The sequence below is a fragment of the Hyaena hyaena genome, unplaced genomic scaffold (genome assembly GCF_003009895.1).
Source record: "Hyaena hyaena isolate Hyena2069 unplaced genomic scaffold, ASM300989v1 scaffold_82, whole genome shotgun sequence".
NCBI classification, from domain to species: Eukaryota; Metazoa; Chordata; class Mammalia; order Carnivora; family Hyaenidae; genus Hyaena; species Hyaena hyaena.
In genome coordinates, this window is record NW_024080713.1 from 3,498,368 (window position 1) to 3,522,131 (window position 23,764).

A 23,764-nucleotide genomic window follows, 5' to 3' on the forward strand; every position below is an offset into this window, starting at 1 on the left:
ATTTGCAAATACTAAACCACCCTTGCAACCCAGGAATAAATCTCACTTGATTATGGAGAATGATTTTTTTTAATGTAGTGTTGAATTTGTTTTGCGAGTATTTTACTGAGAATTTTTGCATATATGTTACAGATACTGGCTTGAAGTCTTTTTTTAGTGGTGTCTTTATTTGGTTTTTATTAAAGAAAATTTTAAACCTCATTTATACCCCAATCGGTAGGATTTAAGAAACCTAATCTGCCATGTGTTGTGGCACGTGTGTGCCAGTTATTTTTAAAGATAATCACAGGAGCTAAGTTTCTATTCTGTATATAGCTCAGGCTTGTTTCTATAAATACTGAAATTAAAAGAAAAATCTATATATTGGTTTTGATCATAAATATCCTCTTTAATTTAGGATCAAGTAATATATGTTTTCCCCCTTTTGATTGCCAGGGAACTGAGAGAAGCTCAGCAGGCCTGTTCCCCCCGGGAAGAGCGTGGTGGTGACCCTGGGGTCTTGGGGACCCCCCCAGGATCAAGAAGCACCAAACGCCTGGTGGGAGGAAAAAGTGCAAAGTCTTCCAGCTTCACCTGTGGGAAGTCTTCCCCATGAGAACTCACTTCACACCAGCCTTCCTTCTGCATTATAGTTTCCAGAAATAGATATTGACTGTGTCAATCTTCATCTTATAAACGGGAAGATTAACCAACTTAAATGCCCAAAGATTTCAAAAGCCACTCATAATTTAGCATTCACTGCCGAGATACTAAAGCTAGTAAGCCTCAAATTAGTGATGGTCCCAGGTATGATAATGGGCAGCCATTTCTCTTCTCTGTTATATTCCCAAGGCCACCTCTCCATGGTTTGTCCACATCTCAACGCTAGTTGATGCCTAATGGGAAAGCATGTGTCTGAACTAAAAAAGAGGGATCAAGGCCCTCGGCACAGCCTGTGGACGACAAGGCTGTGGTAGCTGACTGCCTCCCAAGGAACAGGGACGTTCCCTGCACATAGAAAGGAGTATAATTTTGTTTTGAGTTGAGGTAACAAGCTTATAAGAATATGTGCATGTATTTCAACAGTGCTTCTAGGGGAAAATCCTACAGCATCCCTAAAAGAATTCTCAGCCACTTTGAGCAAGTGATTTTCCTGCTCTATTCTTTGAGGGAAGACTGACACTGTCTCTCGTATTATACTTATTAAATAAATGACTTCACCATTCTGTGAGGTGGGTAGAAATGAGACTAGAGAACCTGTAATTTCTGAACTGGCTATTAACTTACGGTACAAGACGCTGGGTAAAGGGTGCGAGGAAAATTTAGTGTGGTTGTTCTCCTTCAAACTGTTTGCCCTGACCCTCTCTCTTGTAACTCTTATGACTGGTTTTGATTTTCTGGGGGTCACCAATTTCTCCTTGATTTTTCTTTTATCAGAATTTGGCTTTGTTTCCTATGATTTTATCATATTTTAATCCACATTCTTTTCTCTGTATATGTTTTTAAAGGAGCGGAACATTTGTAAATAAAGGTTTTTATCTTCTCCAAAGCCAAGTATGGGTGAAGCACTCTTCTTTGTAACATGTAATTAACAAAGAGTAGGAAATTTCTGTTAGAAATCATTTCATGAGTGGATAGGTGAGAGAATCAGTAGGTTGGTAGTAACAGGTCTTGGCTGCAAGGCCCAGTTTTGTGGGCCCCAAAGCTAATAATGGCCAGGCTCTGATATGTACAATAATGTCGGTCACAAAGGCATTGATAACTTCTAATGTGTCATATTAATGAAGGTAGCCTGTTAATGGTTTGTAGGCTTTTTTTTTTTTTTTTACTGCCTTCTATCCTTCTTTATCTTCCATTTTAAAAAGCAAATTAAGAAGTTTTAAAAAACTTAATAAACCATCATAGTGTTCTTTGTTCTGTCTTGGAGTAGCAATTATTTTCATGCAGTCAAGTGGAGTAAAGTGCTCTGTATTGCCCACTGCCATTAAAAAAAATTCCCACTGCCATTTAAAAAAATCTAGTCTTTATTCAAGGTTTTAAAATGGAGTTTATTTATCTCTTGCTTCTCCGACCCCAGCCATATCCCTTGCAGTATATTGCGAGGCCAAGGACAATTTGTGATTCAGAAAAAGGTATATTATGAAGCATATGCAATGCACAGACCAGAGTTCTTCTCAGGCATTGATAACTAGTACTATCAAGGTCTACAGCCCCTTCCCTACCCTGTTCCTCAGAGCCTGTGTTAGCATCTGAATGGCCCGGTGTCAGACTAGTGCTTTCTCTTCCTCTCTCTCTCTGCAGGTGGGGTTGGGGCGAGCATTTTCCACAGCAGCACAAAGCTACTAAACCAGCAGGTAGCTGCATAGACACTGCTGAGTAGGAGTGGGATTGGGGACTGGGTCTTTACTGGGCTGGTGATTTAATCCCTTTCAGTTCAGCTGGAGGTTTAAGTTTACCCCTTGCCTCAGTAAGAAGCTGCATCCTCAGTCCTGAAGTTCTTTTTCTGCACAGAGATCACAAGATAACCAGGGAACTAATTATGTATCAAATATTAACATCACTGCACCACCAATATTAAACAAGTTAAATACTTGGGATATAAATATGCTGCTTTACTATAGATAATATCTTCCACACTACCAACAGATAATCTTGAGACTTATGGTTAAAGGAATACTATTGTACTTCACTAAGCTCTAACATATGTATCAGTTTATAGAAGCCATTTATTTAAAGCTCTACAAAGATGAACATTGAAAGATAAAGGTCGGGATTTCAGCCTGAATAGTGAAGCTTTTTAACCTCTATATGAACCGTAATTTCAATCCTGAATTATATAAAAATTGTCAGGTTGATTTTTAAAAATAATTAACAACAAAGCATAGCCATAATAACTAATAATTGAAGTGCTGCTACAATTGCTTTTGAGCCACTTTAAAATAGATGCTAGTAAACTGTTTAGATAGGAAGTGCTGTAATTTTCCAACATTATTGTGAGGCTAGAGAAAAACCGATTTAGAAGCAAAGTGAAAACCTGATTAAAATTTCCAAAAAATGTTTTCCTACAGCAACAATATTGTCCAAAGCTTCCTATCTGTGATAAAGTATTGCCAGCCCTAATCTCTACCACTTGATGCTCATAGCTGAGACTTTTTCTAATTTAGAGGGAAAAAAGGCCAGGCCAAAGATAACTTTGTGGCCCTGGGTATCCATGATAGACACTTCTCTTTCTCAGCTAGCTTTGCAAAGGATGAGAGCCCTGAATTATTCCACTACTGCCAGGGGTAATAGTAGCTGATTAAACCTACAGTGCTATCTGTCAGTACTTCTCAGTGTTGAGTAGGCCCTTTCTGGGTCCATGGATGAAGGACAAAAAGTCTCCAATTACTCAAACTGGAGATTCTTGAAGGGGTATCTCTATTACAAAAATGCATTCAGCCATTCTTCCAGGTCCCTGATTTTTTTTTTGTTGTTTGTTTTTAGTTTTCTAATTTCAGGCTTATTTGAATATCCTTCTGTATTCTATTTTTTCTTCCTATTTTTTGTTCTGGCCTGTGACCGGAACCCTTTTAAAGCCTCTCCTTGACTTAAAGCATGATTTTTGATAAGATATTCATAAGGTCCCTGTCATCTAAGAGCTCACAGTCAATGGGGGAAAGGAGGCACCTTCATGGGCATCTAAATTATAACACAAGACAAACTGAGTGTGTAAAGAAAGTGAAATGGGAGAACAAAATAAGGACTTTATTTGAGTAGAAAAGCTTTAAAGTATGGAGAAGGGCATTTCAGATACTGAGGACTGTGAGAGCAAAGCAATGCTGGAGGATTTGTTCTGGAAAAGGAGGATCTAGCTGAAAACAAGAAAATGCTTTAACTCCATTCTTTCACGAGATTATGTATTTCGTACATTTTAATGTCTTGTCAAGAAAAAGGAAAGTAGCAGCACTTGCAACTGTTCCAACAGTCTAAGGAGCATGTGTATTGGTAAATCCTGTGTGAGGACTGAGATTAGTTTAACATGCTATTTATGCAGATTGAGATGTTATTTATAAAGTTAGGAGTTGGCCCAAGGTTGTCTGTTTTCAATTAGTGTGCTGCTTTCTGCTTTTTTTTTTTAGTTTTTTTTTTTTTTGAGAGAGAGAGAGATCATGTGAGTGTGCACAGGAGAGGGGCAGAGAGGAGGGAGAGACTGAGAGTCCCAAGCAGGCTCCACACTGCCATCACAGAGCTCAATGCAGGGCTCAAACTCATGAAATGTGAGATCATGACCTGAGCCCAAATCAGGAATTGGATGCTTAACTGACTGAGCCATCCAGGTGCCCTTTTCTGCTTTTTTGTTTTAAACAACTTTTTCCATACTCCTCAGTCAAAAAAGTATGTGCAAATAGAGGGAGAGGTCAGTGAATAATGAAATAACTTATCGGGCTAAGTGAGTGGATATAGACAAAGGTATGTGGGTGATCAGGGAGAAGTTTTTAAAGATGATTCCAAAGTTCAAGTCTGGGAGAATGCTGGTACTATTAAAAGAAATAGCTTATAAGGGAAAAATTGGCTTTGGAGGAAAGGATAAATTTAGCTTTTCATTTGACTCAAGAGTTCAAGTAGAAGTAAAGATTTTTAAACAGTAAATCATTGGAAGGCACTGACAGTAATAACAAAGCTGGTGGGGTGTAGGATGATCAATATCTGTGCAAGGCCCGAAGGCATATAACATGCTGTTTCTGGAGCTAAACATTGAAATAAAATGGTAAAAAGGTAAAATGGGAGATAAGCATCTAGAATATACCAACTAGTAAGCTAGACTTTTAGGAGTGGGTTAATGTGTGCATTGGAAACCATGTGAAATAGTTCATATTTTCTCCTTTAAGGGCAAAAATAGGCCAACGGAGGCTTTTAAGTAGGATCCCAAGGAGGCGATTTGCTTGTTAGAATGATCTGGAAGGTACCTTCATTTTCTAGAAGTTGGATGGTTCCAGGACCAGCAGAAGAGAGACCTGTGTCCTGCAGTCTGTGGGACCCCCATAGCCTTTTCCTAAGCAGGGTCAGGATTAGAGTGACTGAAGCAAAATATAAGGAATGCTCAGAAACACAGCAATCAAGATCAAGGACACTTTAATGCAATATTTTAAAAAATGTTAAAATTAATGAAAAAATCCACAATGAACAAAATATCAGAATTAAAAAAACACACACAAGATCAGTAAGCAGCAGTTAACTAACACTAAGTTTGCAACTTGGTCAAGAAAAATTGTCAGACATGGCAATTCTTGCAATTGGAAGTAAGATAAGCAAAGAAGTAGATTTTGTAAATATTATTGATCAATTTACTTCTATTAAAGTCAGGAAAGTAAAGCTGCAGTAACTTCTGGTTTTGGTATGAATAAAGCATTTAAACTTAAAATAATATCGTGAGTTTTAACATATCAACTCTTCAAATTTTCCATATTTCTTCAAGTACTTTAGTGCTCTGGGATTTTTTTTTTAATATGTAAAAACGTGTATTGGTGCACACATTTTTTTCTCATGCCTCAGAACCAACGTGGCTCAAATCTTGTGTTTAATTAAATTTTTGACTTTTTTGTTCACAGATGGCACTCCCTTAAGTTTTCGCTCTCAGCTCCTGTCCTATTTCTTGTTTTGGTTTCCTTACTGCTTTATCAGGCCTGGACCTTTCCAGTCTTTCCCAGGGACCAGCCAGCCATCCTTTGTTTCATCTACCTCGCCCTCTCCTGGTCCAAGCAGGGAAGCTTGTCAAATAATTTCATTTCATTAGAAACTTGAAATCAGCTCCACTCACCACTCGGCGGCGTTGCTTATCCGCTCCCGCCCGGAAAAAAAAAAAGCTCTCGGAACTACCGCATTAAGCAGGCTTGCTTCCCGCGGCCTAGCCGGAGCATTTCTACAGACGCACACCACAGACCTTCCGTTTTCTTGATCCTCTCGCGATGCTTACGTCCCTTCTGTATCCGGAAGTGGTCGCCTAGCTCAAGGATAGTTCGGGCTAGAGCGTCTGGTGAGGGAAGAGGGAGCCACGAGTTCTTTGCTAGGTGTTCGTGTCGTTCTTTGTGTTTAGGGAGGTGGTGGTTGTCGGTGTCTTGTATTTTCTCTTCTAACCCGTGCGGAGGACTTCAGGATTTTCTGTCCCCTCCTTGTCCCTTTACGTTATTGGTTGGAGTGTCACCACTGAGAAAAGGCGCCCTCCCGTCCCGGCGGTGAGGCCGGGGAGTCCAGGAATCTCTTTGGTCTTTGCTAACGGGTTTGGAGGCAGTAATATTTGCAGCAACAAGTTTCGGATTTAAGTCTCTTGGTGACATTCTAATAGTTACTGAGCCCTCAGTATGTGTTAGGAACTAACTTAGGAGTATTGGATGTGGCAGTGAATAAATAAGACAAAAATCCCTGCCCTAAGGGGGCATGCAATTTAAAGAAATGTGCGAAGACAGTGGAATGCAAATGGGAATAAATCAAAAAATATTTCCTATATGGGTTAGGGGGAGAGGAAGCCAAGGGTAATAAAAAACGACAATAAAGCGTTTTGGGGGATTGGGGCAGTCCTAAAAAATGCAGGTATGTTGATGTTTATGGTCGCAAGACGGACCACATGAAAATTATAAGTGCAGTTAGGCATTTAGGATTAGGGACTTTGTGCTCTTGCTATAAGATCCATTTACTTATCTCACTTTCTCTTCTCTCTCTCTCTCTCTTTTTTTTTTTTTTCCAGGGGAAGACCAAAAACTAGGTTGTAGGAAAAGCAAATAGAAGCCATGTTTCGGAGACCTGTATTACAGGTAATCACTTTCCTTATTAGTGTTGAGATGCTTATTATCAACCATAGTGATCAGCTTTCTTCAGGCTTTTGACTGCAAAGGCACCTCATGTGTACTCCTTTGATAGAGAGGATTGGGGACAGGTTTTACGTGTGTAAGTGATGTTCACTAAAACAAAACAAAAATTTCCCATTGGTATATAACGGGAGTCATGATTTTTGTTACAATGTGCTCCTTGCATTTAGATCAGTTAGGGGGCATTTAATGTCTTTAGTGATCAAGAGACTATGAGGATCGTTCCCAACATTGTCCTATAAGGCACGTGGTTCCTTTTTTGACCACCTGCCTCCTGTTGCCAGCCTTCCGCCCTGCCCCCATCTCCTTAAACTGAGGAGTGCAGCTCAAGTCATCACATCACCACCCATGTACTGTGTCCACAATTCCTTCTCATTCTACCAGTCTGACTCCTCATTTCTCCAGACATTCTAGCCAGCCTTCAGCCAGCCTAGACTACCCATTTTCCCCACTCAACCACATTTGGGCTCCAACTTGGTCGATTCTATGTAACACCTCTCTTATTCCCCATCCTGTTAAGACTAATGAAACCTGTTCCTGTTCCTTTAAGAGACCTGTTCTTATCTCCCTTACTCTACTATAGAATTGACCCTATATTTTTGGATCCCCACTTTAACCTATGCATACTTTTCACATTGTGTGTGTGTTGAAATGTGAAACATAGAAAAGTTTGGGGGTGCCTGGGTGGCTTAGTCGGTTAAGCGTCCGACTTTCGCTTAGGTCATGATCTTGCGGTTTGTGGGTTCGAGCCCCATGTTGGGCTGTGTGCTGACTGCCAGCCTGGAGCCTGTTTCAGAGTCTGTGACTCCCTCTCTCTCTGACCCTCCCCTGCTCACGCTGTCTCTCTCTCTCTCTCCTAGAAAGAAAAAAAAAAGAAACATAGAAAAGTTAATGTCTTAATACTACTATATTAAGAAATCTTTAAAGCCAGATGTAGAAGAGTTAAATGTTTAATTTAAAAGATTATCCCAGTTAATTCTTTTACCTATTTCTGCTTTTCTAGTAGGTCTTAATTTTTGCATGCCCAAAATGAAACCTATTATTCTATAAGACATCTTATTCTTTAAGAGGTCTGGCTCACTTGAGTACTTAAATTGGTACATTCCTAGAATTGTGACACAGGTACTAGTTAGTTTGAGTCTTCGCTGTGTTATAACTCTGTCTTTATTTCTTAACCACCCGCGGCCCCGAAACACAGTGATGGGATTCCAGAGTCAACAGTGTTATCGGAATGGGTGTTCATTTGGTTGGTGGACATCTGCTTTTTATATTAACAGTGCTACCATATGATACCTGTTCCTCTGATGGAATGGTTAGCCCTCTGAACATTGGAACCAGCGATGTGCCTGGTGACCTGTGGCAGTAGCCCTTGAACAGAATGCCTTTAAGGAGGCAGCAGAGGGTGGGAGGAACAGTGACAGCCTTGGTGTCGGCCAGTCCTGGGTTCTAGGCGTGACTTGCCAGTTATTTCCTGTAGGATTTTGGGCAGGTTACTCAGTCTCCCTAAGTTTCATTTTTTTCATCTTCAAAGTAGGGATAATTTTACACAGTTCATACATTTATTCTGAGGATTAACTTGTAAGAGGTAAAGCACTTAGCTGCTCTTCAGTAGTGATAGCTGTAACGTCACTGAATGCTGCTACCAGTCTGTGTCAGTTACTACCTTCCTCTGACAAACTGGCTTGCATAGTCCTGTTTTTGTACTTTATCAGAGAATCAGATTTGTCTTAGACTTTTCTCTTTGGGCTTTCGAAAGCATGAATTTTTCCAGCATATATTTGAATTTGCCTCCTATGCACAACCTTGGAAGCACCACACTCAGGAGGGTTACCACGAAAGAACAAGGAGAAGATTCTAAATAAGCTCTCCTGGGCATGCCGTCTGGCTCTGTGTACCTTTGGGCTTCTGTATTAGACGGCGCTCAAGCATTTGCACGGTCCTGGCACTGGTGGGGATGCACGTGAATGGCATAGCTTGTGTTCTGGGCGTGAATCCTGCAGTTGCTGCCGACCAGACGGTGACTGAGTATGGGTTGGTCTTCGTTTGCATTTGCCTTCCCCCCAAATTAAAGCCGTTTTACTCATTTGTTCCCCTTTAGGTATTTCATCAGTTTGTAAGACGTGAGTCTGAAGTAGCTAGCAGCCTGGTTCTTGAAAGATGTAAGTAGTGATTAATTTCCAAGTTTAAAGTATGCTGCTTATAGCAATGTGCAGCTCACCTTAATCGTGCTGTAGGAGAGGTGCACTGGTTGGGTTATACTCAGGGAATCATCATGCCTTTGGCTCTGTTCACCTCTCTGCTCTTGGCCTTGCCCGGTCAGGTTGCAGGGGCCTCCTAGAATCTCCTGGAGTCCTATCTGGTTATCTGATTCTTCCAAGGTCATGTGCTATCTGGCTGAGAGAGTGAAACTTTGTGAAAGCTCTTCTTTCACGGAGTAGTCCTGTGTATTTAAAAAGATGTTCAGATCTCAGTTTTGTTTTTTTAACCATACAGTTTTTTTAAAAAAAGGTATTTCAGAGAATTTAAGGTAAAATAAGGAGCTTAGTGGTTGTTTGTGGGCAACTTTCTCTAAGAATATTTTCTCCTTTCTTGCCAACCCTGTTTTCTCCTCCCATACTGCCTTTATTTGCCTCTTCAACTTACCTTCTGAACTTGTAGAACTTGGGTTTTGCTCCATGCTGAGATTGAAATTCAAGTAGTACTTGTAGCTCTTTGTCTTCCGGACCTTTCTCTCAGGCTCCTTTAATTTACACATTGTTTCAGCTCTGAACCGTGTGCAGCTCCTTGGGCGAGTGGGTCAGGACCCCGTCATGAGACAGGTGGAAGGGAAAAACCCAGTCACGATATTTTCTCTAGCAACGAATGAGATGTGGCGGTCAGGGGAGAGTGAAGTATACCAAATGGGTGAGTAAAACAGACTGGGGTTTTAATTGTATCCACAACAAATAGACATTCTTTCTCAGTTATCTAATTAGAGAAGAGCTGCTTTTAGAAAGAATCTCAGATTCTGTGCTTCTCTCTTCAAAATTGTGACATTGGTTTTGCTGGGCGTGTTGCCTTTTGGCATTTGTTTTGTCTGCTGGCATATGTAACCTGGTTTTCTGTGCTTGAGATTTAGGTGATGTCAGTCAAAAGACGACATGGCACAGAATATCAGTCTTCCGACCAGGCCTCAGAGATGTGGCGTATCAGTATGTGAAAAAGGGGTAAGTTGAGGGAAGAAGGATCTTACATATCAAATGGTTTAAAAAACTCGCAACAGGTGTTCTCAGGGAATGCCTAACTCCTTTATTCTCCTGACCACTCTGTGTTAACTCGAGATACTTATTCAGAGCTTAGTGTTACATGCATGGCGTGTCGCCGTGTGTGTCTAATTCAGAGATGTATAAAACATGGTTTCGCTTGCTAAGAATTTATAATTTGGGCCAAATAAGAGGTATACATGAACACAAGCCGATGGGGCAAGAGAGAAGGCAAAGTGTACTGAGTGCCGTGTGAGCAGGTGCAGGCCATGCTGTTGGGAGTTCCCATGCCGCCACGGCCAGGGATCCCCACGGCGCGGGCCTTGCTCTTGGCATCTGCGTGGAGTCCTTCGTGCAGGATCTGGAATGTCTGTAGCCTGGTGCAGGTGAGGTGTTACGGCAGCATTCACAGCCGTTGTTTTATATTTGATAATTTTAGATCGGCTCCCTTTTGGGATGCTTAGACTGATTATGTATAGATAAAAAGTGTCTTTTCCAAATCCGTGGAAGGACGAAAGGGTGTTGAACAGCAGTTGTATTCATAGTTAATATATTCAGAAATGTGCTAGTTTTACAGAAATAAAATACATTTCACGAAAATTCCAGGAATAACTAAAATTCCTGTTGCTTTTTAATAAACTGTGTTCCTTTTTTTACACGTACTTCCATAGTCCTTTATAGACGTAGAAGTTTGTGCATCTACACATACATATAAATACAGGAAACTTCAAGGAAAAAATGTGTGCAATTTATGGGTATATTTGACACCCAGTCATTTTACCAGTATTGTCTCCTATATTATGCTTTTTTGGTAAAGGTAGATACTGAAAATTAATGCTAGTGTGCATTTTCTACCCTTGAAAATCAGAGTTATGGTTGTCTTCTAGTGGTTCAGCCTTCTAAACAACACAGAAATTGTTTCAGTGATTAAGTCTAAGTGAAATACTATGCCGAAAACCTCTGTTTTGAATTTTAATAATCTAAGTCCTTGGAAAATAAATTCGTGAAACTAACTATGGAAAGGAATTGAAAAATAAGTGAAAATCAACAAATCTGTTGGGGAGTTGGAAATCAAAGGTGAAGAAAAATGACACTTTGGAAATCAGTCCTAGAGATTTAAAGGATGCCACTATGTTGTTCTATTTCATGCTCTTAAGATTTTTTTTTTGAGAGAGAGAGAGCACGTGCATGATTCGAGTGTGTGTGCACATGTGCGCGAAAGCAGGGATGTGGCAGAGGGGGAGGGAGATAGAGAGAGAGAGAGAGAGAGAGAGAATACCTCAAGTAGGCTCCATGCTCAGTGAGGAGCCTAACATGGGGCTTGACCTCACTACCCTGGGATCATGACGAGCCAAAATCAGAGTCAAGACGCTCAACCCACTGAACCATCCCCCCAATTTCATGGTCTTAAACTTTTTTTTTTACAGCTTTAAGAGCCACGGTCAGGTCAAGGCTGAGATTGTTGTCCTTCTTACCTAGATGTGTCAGGTCTGCATGGACTTTCTGTTTTAGTACTCTTAATACTGCTAATTTTGATCTTTGAGATGTGGTAGCAAAAATCAGGTTATGCATGATTCTGTATTCATTCTTAGTGTGTACTTGTTCCTGCCCCTTTCTGACTCTTTTCAAACAGACTGAATAGTGTAAGTTTTATTTTATCAGGTCTCGCATCTATGTGGAAGGGAAAGTTGACTACGGTGAATACACAGATAAAAACAATGTGAGGCGACAAGCAACAACAATCATAGCTGGTAAGAAGCTCGTGGGAACAGTTGTTCCCTCCTCCCTCTTCCCTTCTTAAAGCCTGACTTCTCATAAGTAACTTTAACAGGGCTTTGGGTACGGATGCTGAGATGGTCAGGCAACTCAACAGTGAGAATTGCGAGTGTGGCTTGGGGATTTGCTGTGGTTTCTGTAGTGCCTTGAGAAAATTCTCTCTGTGCTCAGTTTCATTTCACAAGTAACTTTTGAGTAGAGCGTCTGTTGGTCCTACTGTTTGAAGTAAGAAAAACTTTAGTGTCTGAGAACATGGCCTGAATGGGCAAAAGCCTGAGCCAAAGTAGAGTTACACAGCTGTGAGGGCATTAGACATTTGTGCAGATTTATTCAGAACCTGCTCGGTGCTGAACATGATGATTAAAAAAAAATTTTTTTAATGTTTATTTTTGAAGGAGAGAGAGAGACAGAACGTGAGTCGGGGAGGGACAGAGAGAAAAAGGGAGACACAGAATCTGAAGCAGGCTCGTGAACTGTGAACTGTGAAATCATGACCTGAGCCAAAGTTGGATGTTTAATCAACTGAGCCACACCAGCACTCCAGGACATGATTTTTCAGTTCCTATTTTTCTCATTAAACAAAATGCAAACAGTTGTAGGAAACATGGACACACAAAGCTTAAAGAACATTAAGAAGATAGTTCCTAGGGGCGCCTGGGTGGCTTAGTTGGTTAAGTGTCCGACTTTCGCTTAGGTCATGATCTCGCGGTTCGTGGGTTCGAGCCCCGCGTCGGGCTCTGTGCTGACTGCCGGCTCAGAGCCTGGAGCCTGTTTCAATCTGTGACTCCCTCTCTCTCTGACCCTCCCCTGCTCACACTCTCTCTCTCTCCTAGAAATAAATAAAACATTAAAAAAAAGNAAAAAAAAAAAAAAGAAGATAGTTCCTAGGCGTGCCTGGGTGGCTCAGTTGGTTGAGTGTCTAACTTTGGCTCAGGTCATCTCATGGTTCAGGAGTTCTAGCCTTGCGTCTTCTGTCAGCAGAGCCGCGTTGGATCCTCTGCCCCCATCTCTCCCTGCCCCTCCCTTGCTCGTACTCTTACACCCTCTCTCAAAATAAATAAGAACATTAAAAAAAAAAAAAAAAAGGATATCTTCTAGAGCAGAGTTTTCAAACTATTTGGACAATTCTAAAAGAATTTTGAAAAGATATAATGCTTTTGGATATATTTAAATTGACATGAAAATTTCTTTTAATAAGAAATTGTTATTTTGAAATGTGTTAGTGGATCTAAATATCATAGCAGTTTGATGCTCATTATTATTTTCTTAAAAAATTGAACAAGCTCTTAAGCATTTGGAAATTTTGTTATTTTTTGTTCTCTGAACTTGTTTTTCCATTTTCTCCTAAGAAATGTATTTTAACATATTGTACAATTCAGAACTTTTTACTATTCCTTCTACCACGTTTGTAACATATGTAAACAGAAATTTTAAAATATTAAAAAATTATGTGATATTAAGGTTCTAAATGTTATATATTTTTGATTGGGTTATCATTATAGTTGTTTTTAGAACACATGTGATTAAAGCAATTAATATATAAATATGAAAACTGAAATTTTATTAGAACTACATCTTTTAATGAGGGAGATGGTTCCTTTTTTTTTTTCACCCTCTTGGAAAAATTGTTAAAGTAAGACAGTTGTTAAACATTAATTCTTTTGTTTGTTTTTATGGACATAAACACTGACAGAAATCTCATTTTTTTTAAGTAAGTAGATGGGAATGAAAGAAAGTAATGTCTCAGTGTTTTACGAACTTCTGAGATATGCCAAAATTAGATATTATTTAAAAATAGATTTTTTTAAACTATGGAAAATGTCAAACATACACAAACGTAGAAAGTAAAAAAAAGGAAATGTGTCATTTGGCTTCAACAATTATCAACTGACGGCCAATATGATTTCTTCTATGCCCACAGCCTGCTTTTCCTCCCCTTGGATTATTTTGAAGTGACTCTCAGACATTATATTATTTGATTCATAAGGGTTTTCAATAGGTGTATCTGAAAGGTATGGATTCCTATTTAAAGCATAACTACTGTGCTGTTATCACACATAATATTAAGTTATTTAAATATTTTTCCAGACATCACAATGTTTAAATTTTTTTTGATTGCCTCATAAATATGAGCCCATACACTATATTACATGGCTTATATCTTGAGTCTCTTTCTTATTTTTTTAAACAACAAATTTATTTTCTCATAATTCTGCAGGCTAGAACTCTGAGAACCTCTCTCTTTTAGTTGATAGATTTTCCTTTTATCTTTCTCTTTTACTTTGCTTCAGAATTCATGTCTTAACCACTCTACCATATTGATAAATTCTCATTTGTTGTAAATAATAGTTAAAATATATGTTTTCTTACTGGTTTCTTTGAACATATGTTGGCTTTGAAAACCAACAGTTATTATTCCATCCTCATTATTAGATCTTAGATGAGGTCCTTTCTGATCATTTTGCTTGCATAATTCTTTAAAAAATTTTTCTTTTTAATGTTTATTTACTTTTGAGAGAGAGAGACAGAGCATGAGTAGGGGAGGGGCAGAGAGAGGGAGACACAGAGTCTGAAGCAGGCTCTAGGCTCTGTACTGAGCTGTCAACACAGAGTCCGATGCGGGGCTTGAACCCACGAGCGGTAAGATCATGACCTGAGCTGAAGTTGGATGCTTAACCGACTAAGCCACCCAGGTGCCCCAACTTCCATAATTCTTGAGTGTCTTGAAAGTATTTCATTTCTGCATGCTCTGTTCTTCCTTGGGCCATGTCTCCAGAGATATCTACCTGTTCAAAAAATTTTCTGGCTCAGTCAGTTAAGTGTCCGACTCTTGATTTTGGCTCAGGTCATGATCTTAAGGTTGTGAGATTGAAACCAGTGTTGGGCTCCCCCGCTGAGCTTGGAACCTGCTTAAGATTCTCTCCCTCCTCCTTCTGCCCCTCCCCTGCTTGCACAGGCATGTGCATTCTCTCTCTCTTTCAAAACATAACTATTAAAAAGAAAAACTAATTTTTTTTTTTTTAACCTCATAGACTATACTTATGATTTCAGCAGTGGAAAACCAAACTTTCTTTTCTTTTCTTTTTCTTTTTTTTTTTTTTAAGTAGGCTCCACACTGGGCATGGAGGCTTGAACTCCCAAGGCTTGAATTCACAATCCTGAGATCAAGACCTTGAGCTGAGATCAAGAGTCAGAGTTTTAACCAGCTGAGCCACCCAGGATCCCCAAAACCAAACTTCTTAATAAAATAATTGACATTCTAAATCTTTATCAATTATGTATTTGTTTAACACTTTCATACCTCATTGTAAACCAAAAGTGTGGATAAACTTTGGACTGTGTGACTTATTCTGAACCAAAGCCAGTTACTTTGGTTCAATTTCAATAGAAAGAGTTCAGATTATCTGCCATTTTGTTTTCTTCTTGTCACTAGCATTCACTGCATGGGTGAGCTAATTGAGCTATTAACATAGGTTTAGTAGTAAAAATGAATAGATCTTTAGTGACATTTGAATTGACAGAAATAGGGTTTAAATTTGGTTGCTTGGTTTTGTAGTTCATGTTTTTTTCTCCTAGAGAGCCATGTCTAGAACTCAGAGTAATCACCAGTGGATGGCACTCTTGCCATTTTACACTATGGTGTCTGTTCTAATAATCTCTTATGAAATAATCATTCTGTACCAGATATTCTGTTTTTGGAAGACTAGTCATAAATACTGCCATGTAATGGCCACTTTTAAAATAATTCTAACGTTGTAAGTATCTAGATATTTTCAAGTTATACAGAAGTACTACTTTTCCTTTGCTTGTCCTGAACTAACTCTGTCTGGGACAACATTTCAAGTGCAGTATCTGATGTTCTTATATGAGAATGCTCTCTCTGTAATATGGGTTAGTAAAAATTTTCCCCAAGAACGAGTATATAAAAATCCAGGTGTTTGAAAATTAAAAAATAGAATGTCTTCTGTGTGAGTGTTGCAGCCTACTTAGAAGAAGTCAGTAAGTCTGTGTTTGCCAGCAGGGCCACACATTGGACCCTGTCCTCTCTCTACGTCCAGTGTGCGGAACGTTGGGCCCCTTGTGTGTGAGAAGGTGCTGCCTGGTTCCGTGGCCTCGATCTGAGCATTGCACACTGTGAAATCTGTGACTAGCTCTTTTGTAGGAAGTTAGTGCCAAGCAGTTACAACTGTGTTCACACCTCTTCTGACAGGGTCTGAATTGTTGACAGAAAGCTGAAGCCCAGCTATTAGCTCCATCTGTGGCTGTTGTCTGTGCCGCTCATGAACGTAGCAGAAGTTACTTCACATTTTGGGAATTTTTCTAAAGTCCTTTAGTTAACAGCATTTAAGTTTGTGTGTGTTATAGAGGAGTGATTGAGGCGGAGAAAGAGTTCTGAAAATAATGCTTATGATTTGGTCTCTTTACAGATAATATTATATTTCTGAGTGACCAGACCAAAGAAAAGGCGTAGAGTGGACGGTTCTTCGTTGACCATCGTTTGGTACGGTCTCACTTCCAAATCATGTATAGTCTTTATAGTTCCTAAGAACAAGAATTAAAATATTCTTTTATATAAAATGAGTGATACTACTTCTCCTGACTGTTACTCCCCCTCCCCTTTTTGTCTCATAAACCTTGGCAGCCAATTGTTGATTCTTTTAGGGATGGTTTCTGTGTACAAGAGTGTAAAACAGTGAACTGTCGGGTTCATCTGTGTTATGGCAGAAGGATGAGTGAGTGTCCTTTGGGATGGCCCCTTGCTCTTTGTGCACACTTTGTATTTTGGTACTGGTCCAGCCACTGAGTGTTGTAAGTCAGGCATTTATCCCATGATTGTGAGTAATGATTTTCTTACTGTTTGCTCTATAAACTGGATGGCGGGGACTGTTTCTTTTCTGTTACCTGCACCTTAACCAGTGCTTGGCACAGAATAGGTACTTGATAAATGTTGACAGAGATGAATGATCCTAAAGGGATATTAAGCTTCAGTCCAGACTGAAGGGGGCTGGTGAACAGTGGTTGGTTTCTAACCTAAACAGCTCTAAGACTAACCTGCCTTCTTCACATCTTTTGTTTTTGGGCAGTTTTCACTAGTAGCATTTATGAAATAGTTTATCAGCGGAAAAGACCTAGTATACAAATAGGGATGAACTAGTTCATTCCTAGGCGATGCCACAAGGGCTCTGGTTCCCCTGGTTTCTGTCTTTCTGAGCCCCATTCTCTATCCTTTTAGTCTAATCCAGAACTTCGGGGAGTCGCCTAAACAACCTTTGACATTGTCACTGTAGGTTAGAGCCTCAGGTGTGAGGCTCTTTTATTTTTCCACCTGGTCTCTCGGTGCACATACACCGATCATTGTGTACACACAATTACTTTCATTATGAGAATCTGGAAATTACGGAGTACTAGTAATTTCCTAATAAATATTACATAAAATATAGTCTATTTTTTGAATGCATCCTGTACTTTTTAGGTTTGCCTCAGACCTCCACAGGCCTGCTTGCTGGCTGCACTTGTTTGGCATCGGCTGCTGGTGAGCTGGTTGTCCAGTTCAAGTGGTAGCTGTCCCTCATTCGTTCTAGGCCACTCGGGCTCCAGCTTCGCCTCCAGCCCAGCCTGTTTGTGGCCCAGACGGCACGTGTTGTCCCCTCTGCCCGAGAGCAGGGTGCTGACTGTAGCTTGGGTCATGCTGCCTGTGGACCCACACTGGAGCAGCTTGTTGCACTTGCAGTACAATTTGGTCAAGGAAAAGATGGAATTCCGTAGCTTTACTCTCTTTCCACCCAGGATGAGTAGAAAAGGAATTGCCATTTCCTCGTGTCAGCCGTCTTTTCCTGCAGCTGGACCACCGATCAGTACATTAAGTCTGCTTTCTGAGTTTGTGCGTTAAAACTGTCTGGTGATGCAGTCCTCACCCCTTTGTGCCCCATTCCTTAAGCAAAATGTAGATAAAATTTATCTTTCGGGCAACTCTTCAGCAAAAGCTGCTTTTATATACTTGAAAGTTGTGAGAAGTTCTGCAGATTCTGATGCCTAAGTGGTGTGATGAATCTGTGCTTTGGGAAGGCGATAGGGGAACAGAACAGTTCAGTGACCAGCCTGGGGCAGCTCTGAGTCCAGGGCGCAGGGGCAGACAGGTGCGCCGCGCAGGACCCCTGGCAGCTGAAGGCGTCGCTGCGCTCCTACTGCACGTTGCCTGGACGGCTCTGAGGTTGGGCCGCAAGGCCTTCAGGGTCAGGCGTCGATGCGGAGGCCTCGAGGCCTCGGCATGAACGGCATGAACGGATGCAGCAGACGTGCAGTCCGCAGCTGGCCGGGCTCCCGGAGCATCAACTCTGCCCTTCCCACCTGGGCGGCCCCGGGTGCTGAAGACTCTCTACCTCTCCCAGGCTGATCTCCGGGGGTAGATGTGGAACCTGGTAGCTGTAACAGTCGGTCAGGGTCTTCTAGTCCCAAGTTTTGTGTCTTGCATTCCCTTTGTCATCTTTTTACGGTGTCAGGGAATATACCTGTGGGAAACTGCCCTGTGACTTTTAGTTTGGGATTCCATGTCAGGTGAGAAGGTGAGTGGGGTGCACAGAAGTGTGGGAGAGAAGGTATCAGACAGCACGTGTGGTATTCTCCCACTTTTGAAAACGAAGTAATAGATATAAATACATGTTTAGTGAAAGTCTAGGAGGAGAAACATCAAAAGGTTCTGATGATCTCTGGATGGCGCGAGTATGTGTGATTTTTCTTCTTCTTATTATTATTTTTTTAGCCTTGAGCTTATATTACTTTATAAAAGTAAGAAAATAAAAGAAAAAAATAAGAAAAACCTAGTAAAACTGTTCACAGTTTTGGAAAACAAAAATCTTTCCATTATTTCCAAGCTAGGCTGGTACTGCTGATTGACCTTCAGCTAGTACTTACTGCTTCCTGTACCAGAGGCGAACAGGATAATCTTCATGTATTTCCCTCTATCGTCTGTATCGTTGTAGCGCATGCTCAGATACGTTACTTACCTTTTTCCCCCTTCTTTTTCTTTTCTTTTCCTCTTAATACATGTATATGGCGCACAACGACTGACTTGAAAGATCACCCTGTATGAGATCCACTGTTTGCTGCCAATACAATTTTCAGAGAGTCATTCATTTCTTAAAAATGATTGGATAGTTAATCCATAGACATCTAAAAACACCAAAGACATGTTTTTGTGGCTGTTGGGGATTACTTGTCATTGCCAGCTGGGTTACAGCCTAACCTTTGCAGCTCAGGAGAAATTACTGGTGGTTTCCCTTTGTTCCCAAAAGAGATCATGCAGTTCTTAAGGTTAGGGTTATCTTTTACCCAGATGGCCCGTTTGTCCCCATCTAGTGTAGCCTAGCAAAGTGACACTATAGGGCTTTCGCTCTTTTTTTTTCTTTTTTTTTTTTTAATGTTTTTATTTATGTCAGAGAGAGACAGACAGACAGACAGCAGGGGAGGGTCAGAGAGAGAGGCAGACATAGAATCTGAAACAGGCTCCAGGCTCTGAGCTAGCTGTCAGCACAGAGCCGGACATGGGGCTCGAACCCACAAAGAGTGAGATCATAACCTGAGCCGAAGTCGGATGCTCAACCGACTGAGCCACACCCAGGCGCCCCCATTATAGGGCTTTCGAAATGTTTGTTTGGATTGCGCTGAAACACTGACATGAAAATGAAGGCAGACTCACTCGACTTATTTTTCTGTCCAGGTTTGCATTATGTGCTGTGAAGCTTGGTGGGAGTAACAGCAAGCAAATCATTGTAGGAAACTTAATGAGTTACAGAGAAATTCTTACAGGAAAACAATTACCTATTAACGGCTGACATTTTTGTATACTTACTAGGTTCCAGGCCCTGAGCTCAGTGCTTTTTTCGTTGTCTTCTTTCACTGTTACCCTAAGAAGGTGGTATCCTGGTTTTAGAGGCAAGGAAACCTGAAACTGAGTGATTAAATAACACGTCAAAGTCATGCAGCTTGTAAGAGGTACAGCTGCAGTTTGAGTTTAGGGGTGTGGGGTTGGCATTTTGCTTTCCGCCTGGCAGTCTGCTTCCCACTGCCTCCCACCTCCATTGGCCCAACTATCCCAGACCCCCCACTGCTAACTTTTGTCCCTGCAGGGTGCTTCTGAGTCACCCTGGGAGTTCCACTGCATGATCGGTTTTGACTGGGGGTAGAATTAGAGAGAGAGAAATACCTCTGCCTCTTTATTCTTTCTCATTTTCAGTCCGATGATCCTATAGGAAAATAAGTCACAGTTAATTTTTCTACCAGGTTAGCTTCGCTTACTCCTCTTGATCCCTTGTTATCAGGCAATGTTTCTTTACTGGTTAAAATAGGTTTACATGGTCTCCTCCTTTCATTGTTTCCTCCACTCGTTTCCTTCCTACTGAGAGTTGAAATTGTCAGCAGGATTGTTCAAGAATTTGACAGGCTCCCTTTTTAGAGAGCGAGGCTGTGGTGTGGGCAGGGGTCAGTGGCATGATAGCCCCCCACCCACTACTGTATATGCCCCTGTGCTGGGTTCCCACAGCGTGTGATAAGATGATGTGTAGCTTTTTAGGCTGTTCAAGTCATGCAGACAGGATCGTGAAATTTCTCTTTTTTGTCTGTCCTCTTCATCCATTTGCTTTGGACCTCAGGGTGGCGTTTGTCCGTACAAGCGGGCACCGTAGCATTTTGTCCTTTTCCTGCCATGCCTGTCCTCTGAGAAGAAGGTGGTTTATCATGGTTCCCTTGAGGCTGTTAGTCACACAGCCTGGATTTGCTTCACTTCCCAGCTGAGTGACCTCTGCTGAGTTTCTTAGCTTTCCCTTCCTTGGATTTTTTGTCGTTTTGCTTTCCTGTGAATAAAACAGGGATGATAGTAGTCCTACTTTATAGTAGGCCTGCAGGGAAGAACACCATGAATAATACATATAATTTAGCACGTATTAACTGAGTCCAGTGCTCAGTGCCTACTGGCCATTATTACTGTTGTTTGTAGTTACTTTTTTTTTTTTTAATTTCTGAGAGAGAGAGAGACAGCGTGAGCATGGGTGGGTCAGAGAGAGAGGGAGATACAGAATCTGAAGCAGGCTCCAGGCTCTGAGCTAGCTGTCAGCACAGAGCCCGATGTGGCGCTCAAACCCAAAACCATGAGATCATGACCTGAGCCGAAGTTGGATGCTTAACCAGCTGAGCCACCCAGGCGCCCCTGTTTGTAGTTACTTTAAACAACGCCTGTCCCTTCCAGTCACCATGCCCATCTCCCCAGGTCTCATGAGACATCCCTGGGAGCCTGTAAACTCTAGATTAGTTTATTGTACTTGACCTTTGTTGTTGTTAATGTCCATGGATTACTGAGAACATAGTCCAGTTTGGTAGTGTTTTTTTGGTTTGCTTTTAATCATCTGTGGCTATTTACAGTTAATATGGGCATCTTTTTAAACATGAAAGTCATTTGGGCATCTGCTTCTTACCTTGCATGCATACAGCGCTGGATACAGGGATAAATATAACAGGACTACTGCATTGAAGGGGCTCACAGTCTAGGATGATGGGGACCGGACGGGGAGGACCGAAGCAGGAGCCAACGTGCAAAGTGTGCTATGGTGTGGGGAGCAAGCTAGTGATGGTAGAAATAAAGTCCTGCGGCACAGACGAGAATATCGTTAGGTTAGTTTTCAGCAGAGGAAACAGCACAAACAATGGCCCAGAAACGTAAAAGTATATGGATCAGTGAAAGATAAACCTGACAAGGGGACTGGGGCTGGTTCATAAAGGGCCTTGAAAGCTTACAGGGGACTTTTTGGCAGTGGGGAGCTGCATGTTTTAAAATGGACATAACAGAATGGTGCTTGAGAAAGAACAGTGAAGACCTGTGAAGGGTTAGAAGTGGGGAAAGCTTGCAGGCAGTTAGAAAGCTCCTGAAAGAGCCTCGAAAGGTTAGCAGAGTGGGCATTACAGGTGACACAAGGCAGATTTGGGGTTCATGTCGATTTGTTTACTGTACAACAGTTGTCTAGACCCTGTGCTGCACTCCAGGTTAGGGATACTGAGAACTTGGAGCTCCGTCCAGGTTGCACTGGGTACCGTAGGTGCTGGTGGGGAGAAAGGCCGTGAAGAGATCCTTCTGAGGCTGCTTGGGTAGCTGTGTGGATAGTGATGCTTTGTTTCTGAGACTAACGAATGTGAATGTGGGAGCAGATTTGAGAAGAGGGAAGATCAGGAATAGTTCTGAACATAGTTTAATCATAGACTTCCTACCTTATATTTGATGATTAATGAGTGGAGCTCAGAAGAGAAGTTGAGACTAGTGGGGTTTTTTTCTTCTGCCAAACACGTTTTAAGCACATTTTGTGAGATAGCAAATGCTGCCACGATTCCAGCTTTCTGTTGTGGAAAACCGTATCATGGGGAAGATTTCCAGTGGCTTCCCTGTTTCACAGTGTAGCAGGGGTTTATGTTGATCAGGTGTGGTAAGATGACAGATATAAAGAAGTGGTCTTGAAAGCAGAGTTTATTATAGTTCTCAAGAGGAGGGCACATGCCTCACCATTAGAACTGCTGGGGAAGCCCCAGGACAGGCCAGAAGGCAGAAGGAAGGAGGGAGGGTGTGCGCCACAGCTTTCATTGTGATGTCTGTGGGATGAATGATTTTCACCAGGCTCTGGGCAATAGTGGGTCTCCCTAGCCATCAGGTGCCTCTGAGCGGAGTGTTCTGGACTGCAGGAGCCTGATTAAAGGAGGCTGATGGCACATGTGGAATCAGGATTGGTTGGTTTGCATATGAAAGACCTGCTTTTGGGTTAGTTTACTATTTCTAGGAATTAGCTCATGTTGGGAAGGTGTTAGTTCCTCCCAGGGTCTTCCAGGCTCCAGGATGTCGAAGCATCATAAAATACAGAAAAGAAAAAACATGATTAATACACTACCCAATATCCGTTATCCTTTCTACAGAACCCATTGATTTACAGAGCCCATATTTTATTGGGGGTGACGCTGAAAGTGTGCACGTGTGCACGGCTGAAAGATTGCATTCCTGTTCTCCTTTGCAGTTCACTGTTGCTAAGGGGGTGTAAGCAGAAGCCGTTTGGTGGTGCTTGCAGGAAAGCCCCTTAAATGATTAACTCTCTTGGGAGGCTCATCCTTATGCTTCTCCAGACCCTCACCTGCCTTTTTCTGGTCTGAAATGTGGACCTGATGGCTAAAAATCTCCAGTAGCCATTTTGGACCACGAGGCTATCTTCAGGATGGAGGACAGAAGAGGCTGGAATCTGCGATGACCACGCAACCACCATCTCGGTCCTGGACAGTCTACCTCTGGACTTCTGTGGGAGACACAAATAAATCTCTACCTTGTTTAAGCCACTTATTTGTGCTTTGCATTGAAACTTAATTCTTACTAATTCACACATTCTTTATCTCCATATACACAATGAATTCATTACTTCAGTTCTTTGTCTTCTGCTGGTGGCAGTAAAGTCTTCTGCTGCCACAGTTCTTCAGACTTTTAATCTGTCTTATTCTTTTTTTTTTTTTTAATGTTTTATTTATTTCTAGGAGAGATAGAGACAGCGTGAGCAGGGGAGGGTCAGAGAGAGAGGGAATCACAGACTCTGAAACAGGCTCCAGGCTCTGAGCTGGCAGTCAGCACAGAGCCCGACGCGGGGCTCGAACCCACGAACCGCGAGATCATGACCTAAGCGAAAGTCGGACGCTTAACCGACCAAGCCACCCAGGCGCCCCTAATCTGTCTTATTCTTAATTTGAGGAGGGACTGGGATGTAAAATGTACACAAATCCTTGGCAAATAGCCTTACAAAGAGTAAATATAAACATTTTTTCATCAAATAAATGGTTTAATTTTGCTTGAAGCCTGAAATGAGGACCCTTAATTAATAAAGTCGAACTTAAGGAAGAACAGAAGTACTGCCC

At 41.4% G+C, this 23,764-nt stretch overlaps 2 protein-coding genes and 1 long non-coding RNA gene across 8 annotated transcripts in view; 2 read left to right on the top strand and 1 right to left on the bottom strand.

The window, feature by feature from the left end:
* WEE2 (WEE2 oocyte meiosis inhibiting kinase) overlaps positions 1-595 on the top strand; it is a 28,016-nt gene extending 27,421 nt beyond the window's left edge. Inside the window, exon 11 of the mRNA XM_039234048.1 lies at positions 436-595. Coding sequence (XP_039089979.1) covers positions 436-595 — 160 coding nt within the window. The remainder of the gene's footprint in view (positions 1-435) is intronic.
* A 5,349-nt stretch (positions 596-5,944) lies between these two features.
* On the top strand, positions 5,945-23,197 carry SSBP1 (single stranded DNA binding protein 1). Of its 6 annotated transcripts, none has more exons than XM_039234052.1 (8): positions 5,945-6,191; positions 6,701-6,767; positions 8,920-8,980; positions 9,585-9,725; positions 9,934-10,027; positions 11,726-11,814; positions 16,267-16,340; positions 22,966-23,197. In XM_039234052.1, the coding sequence occupies exons 2-7, from the start codon at positions 6,744-6,746 to the stop codon at positions 16,308-16,310; spliced, it is 453 nt and encodes a 150-aa protein (XP_039089983.1). In that variant the 5' UTR covers positions 5,945-6,191; positions 6,701-6,743; the 3' UTR covers positions 16,311-16,340; positions 22,966-23,197. The 6 variants fall into 6 exon arrangements, with proteins under 6 accessions (XP_039089983.1, XP_039089981.1, XP_039089987.1 ...); XM_039234050.1 differs by having other exon boundaries at positions 22,991-23,197; XM_039234056.1 differs by having other exon boundaries at positions 9,940-10,027; positions 22,991-23,197.
* Positions 18,856-20,109, bottom strand: LOC120232999. Its single transcript, XR_005528693.1, has 3 exons — positions 20,043-20,109; positions 19,658-19,787; positions 18,856-18,942 (listed from the first exon to the last, which is right to left on the bottom strand). It is a non-coding gene; the product is annotated as an uncharacterized LOC120232999 (long non-coding RNA).
* Positions 23,198-23,764: the final 567 nt, after the last annotated feature.

Excerpts from the sequence above, each read along its gene's own strand:
- SSBP1 (XM_039234052.1), top strand. The coding sequence starts at position 6,744 with ATGTTTCGGAGACCTGTATTACAG. Across the intron at positions 8,981-9,584 it reads CAGCCTGGTTCTTGAAAGAT|CTCTGAACCGTGTGCAGCTC; the intron begins GTAAGTAGTGAT and ends ACATTGTTTCAG. Across the intron at positions 11,815-16,266 it reads AGCAACAACAATCATAGCTG|ATAATATTATATTTCTGAGT; the intron begins GTAAGAAGCTCG and ends GTCTCTTTACAG.